The sequence below is a fragment of the Callorhinchus milii genome, unplaced genomic scaffold (assembly GCF_018977255.1).
Source record: "Callorhinchus milii isolate IMCB2004 unplaced genomic scaffold, IMCB_Cmil_1.0 Scaffold9, whole genome shotgun sequence".
Classification (NCBI taxonomy): domain Eukaryota; kingdom Metazoa; phylum Chordata; class Chondrichthyes; order Chimaeriformes; family Callorhinchidae; genus Callorhinchus; species Callorhinchus milii.
The window spans coordinates 401,939-410,802 of record NW_024704750.1 but is presented as its reverse complement, the minus strand read 5'-3'; the positions used below and the strand labels follow the sequence as shown (position 1 = coordinate 410,802).

At 51.4% G+C, this 8,864-nt stretch overlaps 1 protein-coding gene across 1 annotated transcript in view; it reads left to right on the top strand.

Moving 5' to 3' along the window:
- The first annotated feature begins 5,361 nt into the window (after positions 1 to 5,361).
- Positions 5,362 to 8,864, top strand: part of LOC103189902 (latent-transforming growth factor beta-binding protein 2) — a 132,995-nt gene continuing 129,492 nt past the window's right edge. The window contains exon 1 of the mRNA XM_042338097.1: positions 5,362 to 5,780. Within this exon, the coding sequence (XP_042194031.1) occupies positions 5,362 to 5,780 (419 nt within the window). The remainder of the gene's footprint in view (positions 5,781 to 8,864) is intronic.

The following is an 8,864-nucleotide window of genomic DNA, read 5'->3' as shown; positions in this document are numbered from 1 at the left end:
TTGTCCCATCGCCCAATTTCATGACTCTTTCATCGGCTAGATGAAATTAAAAAAAACATACACATGTTACTATCCCTAGATGAAAGTTAGTAATGGTTTACTTAATGGGTTAGATGCATTAACATCGAAATAATTGGGAAGATTTTTTTTATATGCCTGAAACTTATTTTAGTGTTATGCTTGGACTAGGGAGGCTGTAAAATTGAAGTGAACGGGAAGTGGTTTGAGACATTGGAACCATTCACTTGGATTAACTCTGTGTTTCTTTGGCGTCTGTTTACATTTATGTTATGAATATTGAGCAGTGTGAGCATCTTTGGCACGGTTGAAGCGATGCATCAAAGGCGCTCTTTACTTTTTTTCTTTTTGTGAAGGCATGTACCTCTCTTTACTTTTTAAAGACAATTTTCATCTTTCGCTTGCTTTAGGTTTTGCCTAAAGAGGGCAGAGATGACTTGCTCACCAGGCTCCAGGCACGCCACTTTATGGCCATTTGGCAGGAAGTGCATGGGAGCCACTTGATTTCTGAATTTTTAGAATCGCCCTGTGGAAATATTCCTGGCCTTTGATCTGTGGCTCTCTGTAGTCTCACTAACGTTGGAAAATGATCCTGCGCTTTCCTAATCAGTCATGCCATACTCTCGCTCATTGCTCAGACTAGCTTGTATCCTAATTCAAAGTAATTTATACTGTGATTTCTAGTCAAGAAAGGCCAGTTTGTAAAGCATGTTTCCATGATTCTATAAATATTTGGAGAGGAAAAATAATAAAGCAGGTAATTAGGATTAGAGTAGATTCTTCCATTGGAGGTACTATTACTAGAATAGGTTTGAAAACAGAATAAATAGCATCAGTGGTTGAGGCTGCACTGGTGTTGACTTGATGGGTGAAAATACTGTAATTTCTGTTAATCTATAAAATGTTTGCATGCAAGGTATTAACACGAGTACTTAATTTATTTCTAAATGCTTGATGTATATATAAAGTAGCACTAAGATCAATGTAGTGGCCATATTTGATATTTATCACATTAAATGTAGTTGGAAGTGCCAGAAGCCAACCAAAACTTATTTGTGACTTTATTGGTTGTGAACAGTTATATCAATTCACTGTCTACTCTTTGTGTAATCCCGGAAATAGATAGATACACATACAAAACAGAAATACACATAAAGATACAAACCACAAACATTTACACCACACCCACACACATATGCCACACACACAACAAAGACACACATATACACACACAAACCACAAACATTCACACCACAAACAGCACCACAAACACAGACATGCCACACAAAACCTCCGGAGAGATTGGGTGCTTTATTCTGGAGATTTTTTTAAAACAGAAAGGAAAATATACCACGTTATAGTTATTTCATTGTGAAGGCTGATTGATTTGCAATGCAATTCTATCAATTTAGCTCAGCTGCCAACTGTATATTCTGAGAAGCGCTTTGAGATATCTCAAAGACGTGATACGCCTCTATATCAAATGCAAGGATTATTATGGGATTATTATCTTCTGATTACTGCTCTGCACTGTTTAAGTGATGACCTTGTGTTAATATAATAGAGTGAAAACGTATTGAAGGAGTCTGTAATCAGCAATCTGGTTTTAGGAGAGTGACTGTTTAAGCACAAAGGGGACATCAACCACCACTCACAATCCTTCACTGGCAGCTTTAATTAAAGTGGGCTGATCACTCATTAGCAAGCAATTACTATCTCAAAACTTGTCAAACTTTTTTTAACTACAAAACAAATATAGTTCAGCAGCTCACTGTAATGTTATAAAAGTAAAACCCAGGCAATCCATCTAATGATCTAATGTAATATGATATGGTTTATTTAGGCCATAATCCAAAACTATCAACACCAGGGATTGCGAATTTACATTAATAGCTGGGAACATTTTCTTAATAATAATAATCCTTGCATTTGATACAGCACCTTATCATGTCTTCGAGACGTCTCAAAGCACTTCACAGAATATACTGTAAAGGGATTTGACTGTGTATTTTGTGGGTGAAATGTGTTTTTTTTAAAAAAAACTATACTCACACACACACAATGGGGACCTTTCCATGTGTGACAATGTATTTGCTTCTTATTCAGTCCTATACAATGATCACAAAACTGTAGTAAATCTGTGAAATACTTAAAACTGGTTGGACAATCCCAACACATAAATAATAATGTGTCTGTACTGTTACTGGGGAATTGTCAACAGGGAAATTAATTACAATCTTGTCCTTCAAATTGGCCTACTCTTCTCATGTCTCTGGCAAAGAGCATTGTTCACTGTTACCATTCAATCACAGTTCCCACTACTTTTGGGGCTGTTACCTTAGTTTTCTGGTCTTTTGGGGCATTCAAAATGTTATACATGCTGCGCCTATCACAATGAGCTCTTCATAGCCACTGACAGGTCGTGATCCACAATCAGATCTGATTGTTAGCAGTTGAGTGTGAATGCACACCAGGTTCACAGCTGGTTAGACTGTTCCTTTCTAAAGCATTAACAAACTGATGAATCAAAGTTAATCCTTTAGCAATGTCTAAAGGGTTAATGCATATTTGGTGGCGCAGATGAGACTGTTTGTTTGTTGTGTAATAACTACGATCTAGTCATTATTATAAATTTCTTGGCTACAATTCAAACTTTCTTTTACTGTAAGTTTCAAAAAATCTAATATCTTGAGCTCCCCCAGTGGCTCTGAGTCAGTGCATCATCCATTCGCTGTTTCCAGCAAAATCCCACATTCAACCCCAACTGAAGTAACTGGTTTCAGGCGCGGAGAATGGAATCAGAATTGGCCAAAAGGTCTTTTTCACCCTGAACCTCTTTTGCGAATTCATGGCTCAAATAGAAACCTTGCTAACCTTGATAAGTACCATATTTCAGGAAAGATTTTGAGTTCCAGTCACTTTTAGTATTCCTTGTGCGTTTCTCTGGTGTCCGGTTGGGTTGTAGGGAGGGTGCGTGCTTCAGATAGTGCTGTATGGCCACAATGGCATAACTAAACTCAACATGAATTTGTGGTTAAACCCAGTTTCTTGATATTAGGAATATACTTAAGAAAACTGAAGAAACACTCAATGATGCATATAAGAGACCAACACAAGATACAAACCCATTATCCCACCAGATTCCCCAGATCCATCCCAAATAAATCATATTTACTGGAGAAATCTAGGTTCAAATTTAACAGCAGCGCTGCACAAAAATACCATGTCCCCATCCGCCCCCAACTGTCCTCTTTTTAATTTATTTGGGTGATTTATTGTGGTATAACTTCTATATAATGGAATGATTTCCCCGCAGCAGAACAATGAACTCGCTCTGAGTCGTGGAGTCCTGTAGCTCAGTGGTTAGAGCACTCGCTTTGCAAGTGAGAGACCTGAGTTCAATTCCAGGCAGAGGGCGAAACCTTGGGTAAGTTTCCTTACTCCACACAGAGCCTAATAATAATCCCTCCAAAACCAACAACAATAATAAATTGGTCATTTTCAATCTACGACTGTTTGTGGGGCATTGCTGTGCGCAATTGGCTGCCGCGTTCGCCCACAAATATACAGTCAATTCACTTTACAGTGTGTTCTGTGAAGCGCTTTGGGACGTCCTCCTGACGTGGCTGTCGAGGTGGGGGTGCTGACTGGGTGGGGGTGTGGGGGGTGGCTGGGTGGGGGTCGGCTGGGTGGGGGGGCGGTTGGGTGGGGGTGGGGGGGCGGCTGGGTGGGTGGGGGGGGCGGCTGGGTGGGGATGGGGGTGGCTGGCTGGGTGGGTGGGGGGGGCGGCTGGGTGGGGGTGGCTGGCTGGGTGGGGGTGGGTATGGGGGGTGGCTGGGTGGGGCTGGCTGGGTGGGGGTGGGTATGGGGGGTTGGGGGGGCTGGCTGGGTGGGGGTGGGTATGGGGTGGGGCTGAGTGGGGGAGGGGGTGTATGGGGCGGTGGGGGGGAGTTTGGGGGTATGGGGGGTGAGTTTGGGGGTACGGGGGTATAGAGGGGGTGGGGGGGTATGGGGGTGGGGGGTATGGGGGTATAGAGGGGTTGGGGGGTATGGGGGTGGGGGGTATAGAGGGGGTGGGGGGTATGGGGTGGGGGGTATAGAGGGGGTGGGGGGTATGGGGGGTGGGGGGTATAGAGGGGGTGGGGGGGTATAGAGGGGGTGGGGGGGTATGGGGGTGGGGGGTATAGAGGGGTGGGGGGGTATCGGGGGTGGGGGGTATAGAGGGGGTGGGGGGGTATGGGGGTGGGGGGGTGTAGAGGGGGTGGGGGGGTATGGGGGTGGGGGGGTATGGGGGTATGGGGGTGGGGGGTATAGAGGGGGTGGGGGGTATCGGGGGTGGGGGGGGTATAGAGGGGGTGGGGGGGTATAGAGGGGGTGGGGGGTATAGAGGGGGTGGGGGGGGTATGGGGGGTGGGGGGGTGTAGAGGGGGTGGGGGGTGTAGAGGGGGTGGGGGGGTATGGGGGTGGGGGGTATGGGGGGTGGGGGGGTATAGAGGGGTGGGGGGGGTATGGGGGTATGGGGGGTGGGGGGGTATGGGGGGTGGGGGGGGGTATAGAGGGGGTGGATGTTGCGAGGATTTGTGTTAAAAGAAATCCCTCTTTGCTATTTACCGCAATCGATTTTGTCGCAACGTCAGAGCTCAGAGCTCAGAGCGAGTGGGAGAGAGAGAGAGAGAGAGAGCGCTCTGTGCGTAAAGCAGCGAAAGGGCAGTCACTGAGTTACTGCAAAAACCCTTCACTCCGGAGAGAGGCACTTCCTCAATATAACAAAAATTACAGTGACTGAGTGGGAGTTCAACAGCCACTCACCACCCCACAGGCACACAGACAGACACAGAGACAGACAGACACACAGACACACAGAGACAGACAGACACACACACACACACACACAGACAGACACACACACACACACACAGACAGACAGACACACAGACAGACAGACACACACAGAGACAGACAGACACACACACACAGACAGACAGACACACAGACAGACACACACACACACACAGACAGACAGACACACAGACAGACACACACACACACACAGACAGACAGACACACAGACAGACACACACAGACACACAGATAGACAGACACACACACAGACACACAGAGACACACAGACAGACAGACACACAGACAGACAGACACACACACAGACACACACACAGACAGAGTCCCCGCAAACGTCTACAGTTAAATGGAGTCCTAACTCGGGAGTTTACAATTAAAGCCTTTTTTGTTCGGAGGAGAGAGTCGGTGCTGCGCTCCGGGGATTGGGATCGTTTGGGGCAGTGACTGACTGACGGACTGTCGGAGGGATCCGCTGAGGAGGAGATGTCGGGGTACAGTCTGCGGTGGGGGACCCTCCCGCTGCTCGCCCTGTGTTTGTGGTGTGTGACCCCGAGTGGCTGTGAGGGTCCCGCGGAGGGCAGAGCCCTGACCGCCCGGGACAGCCCTCCGCGCCCCCGCCCGCCCCGGGCTCCGGGTCCCGGGGAGGGCAGAGCCGGGCACAGCCCCCGAGGGGCCCACCGGCCGCCAGTCACCCTCCCGCCCCCGGAGGGCACCCCGGGCCCGGCCCCCGCCCCGGGCACGAGCGGCGGCCCCGCGGGGTCCCGGAGCGGCGGCGTCTCTCAGCGGAACAGAGCGGATTGGACCCGGAACCCGAGAGACCGCCCGACAGTCGCCGTGAGACCCCGATTCCGGGCTTCCCCTTCCCGGGCGCGGAGCCGCCTCCCGGCCCGGAGGCTGATCGGGTGAGCACCGGAGCCGCTCAGTGCGGACACCGACACCGACTCCCACACCGACACTGACACTGACACCGACTCCGACACTGACACCGACACCGACTCTGATTCCCACACCGACTCCGACACCGACTCCCACACTGACACCGACTCCGACACCGACTCCCACACTGACACCGACTCCGACACCGACTCCCACACCGACACCGACACTGACACCGACACCGACTCCGACACCGACTCCGACACTGACACTGACACTGACACCGACTCCGACACCGACTCCCACACCGACACTGACACTGACACCGACTCCGACACTGACACTGACACCGACACTGACACTGACATCGACACCGAATCGCACTCACTGTCACATCACTTTCTAACCGCGTTTTACCGTTTCTCTCTAATGGGATCTCATCGCTTTGTACTGTGTCCCGGGAAGCGCTTTGGGACGCCTCAGCCCGTGATAAGGCGCTGAATCACGTGCAGTTATTATTATTATTATTATGATTATAGTTGTGGTGGTGGTGTTGTTGTTGTGTCTCAGTTCCTGAGATCAAATCAAAGCAATTTTGTATTTTCGCTACAAATTACTTTTTAGTTTTCAAAAAACACTTTCAAGAGGGAATGAGCGACAATGTGGAGCGGATTTACATCAATATATATATATATATATATTACTAACGTCTTTATGAAAACTAATCGCGGGGTTCGCGCTCTCCGCTCCGCGGCAGCGAATCCCACCGGAGGTGTCGGTGTCGGTGACAGTGACACCGCCACAGCGTTGGTTCCCAATGAAATGCCCTTTAGCCATTTCCATCCCGTGATGTGTGTTCTGTAACTGATATTAAACGGCGCAGAGCCCACACCGGGTCCGCACCGGGTCCGCATTCGGTGTAAATGTGAGAGTGGAACTGAGTTGAGACTGAAAGGCTTTGGGTGGAGTGAGGAGCGACAGAACTGACCTCCAGACCCTCTTCATGGTTTAGGGACAGACTCTCCCGAGAGTCATATTTTTTATTTCCAAATCTTTTAAACTGATTAAACTGCGGATCCCGAGCTCGTCCCGACAGCGGCGGATCCCGAGCTCTTCCCGACAGCGGCGGATCCCGAGCTCGTCCCGACAGCGGCGGATCCCGAGCTCGTCCCGACAGCGGCTGATCCCGAGCTCTTCCCGACAGCGGCGGATCCCGAGCTCTTCCCGACAGCGGCGGATCCCGAGCTCTTCCCGACAGCGGCGGATCCCGAGCTCTTCCCGACAGCGGCGGATCCCGAGCTCTTCCCGACAGCGGCGGATCCCGAGCTCTTCCCGACAGCGGCGGATCCCGAGCTCTTCCCGACAGCGGCGGATCCCGAGCTCTTCCCGACAGCGGCGGATCCCGAGCTCTTCCCGACAGCGGCGGATCCCGAGCTCTTCCCGACAGCGGCGGATCCCGAGCTCTTCCCGACAGCGGCGGATCCCGAGCTCTTCCCGACAGCGGCGGATCCCGAGCTCTTCCCGACAGCGGCGGATCCCGAGCTCTTCCCGACAGCGGCGGATCCCGAGCTCTTCCCGACAGCGGCGGATCCCGAGCTCTTCCCGACAGCGGCGGATCCCGAGCTCGTCCCGACAGCGGCGGATCCCGAGCTCTTCCCGACAGCGGCGGATCCGAGCTCTTCCCGACAGCGGCGGATCCCGAGCTCTTCCCGACAGCGGCGGATCCCGAGCTCGTCCCGACAGCGGCGGATCCCGAGCTCGTCCCGACAGCGGCGGATCCCGAGCTCTTCCCGACAGCGGCGGATCCCGAGCTCTTCCCGACAGCGGCGGATCCCGAGCTCTTCCCGACAGCGGCGGATCCCGAGCTCGTCCCGACAGCGGCGGATCCCGAGCTCGTCCGACAGCGGCGGATCCCGAGCTCTTCCCGACAGCGGCGGATCCCGAGCTCTTCCCGACAGCGGCGGATCCCGAGCTCTTCCCGACAGCGGCGGATCCCGAGCTCTTCCCGACAGCGGCGGATCCCGAGCTCGTCCCGACAGCGGCGGATCCCGAGCTCGTCCCGACAGCGGCGGATCCCGAGCTCTTCCCGACAGCGGCGGATCCCGAGCTCGTCCCGACAGCGGCGGATCCCGAGCGCTTCCCGACAGCGGCGGATCCCGAGCTCTTCCCGACAGCGGCGGATCCCGAGCTCTTCCCGACAGCGGCGGATCCCGAGCTCTTCCCGACAGCGGCGGATCCCGAGCTCGTCCCGACAGCGGCGGATCCCGAGCTCGTCCCGACAGCGGCGGATCCCGAGCTCGTCCCGACAGCGGCGGATCCCGAGCTCTTCCCGACAGCGGCGGATCCCGCGGGCACTTCACAGCAGATCAGAAATATTCCTCTTACTGCATTAGCTCAGAACTCGGCCACAGTGTGTAAGTGATGTGTGTAGTAATAATAATAATAATCTTTGCATTTGATATAGCGCTTTTCACGTCGGGAGGACGTCCCAAAGCGCTTCACAGAACACACTGTAAAGTGAAGTGACTGTATATTTGTGGGCGAACACGGCAGCCAATTGTGCACAGCAATGTCCCACAAACAGTCGTAGATTGAAAATGACCAATTTATTATTGTTTTGGGTTTTGGAGGATTATTATTAGGCTCTGTGTGGAGTAAGGAAACTTGCCCAAGGTTTCACCCTGACCCCCCGGGGATTGAACTCAGGTCTCTCACTTGTGAAGCGAGTGCTCTAACCACTGAGCTACAGGACTCCACAATGTAGTATATGTAGTGTGGTGTATGTATGTAGTGTATGTAATGTGGTGTATGTAGTGTATGTAGTATGTGTGTAGTGTGGTGTGGTGTATGTATGTAGTGTATGTAGTGTATGCAATGTGTATGTATGTAGTGTATGTAAGTAGGTAGGTAGGTAAGGTAGGTAGTGTGGTGTATGTAGTGTGGTGTGTGTGGTGTATGTAGTGTGGTGTATGTATGTATGTATGTGGGGGGGGGTGCTGATGGATTTATATAATAAAGCGGGAATTGTTTGGGATGTATCCCAGTTATTTTCCCAACTCTCAAATATCAAAGTAAAACAATCTCCTTTTCCACAAATGCAGTCACAGGAA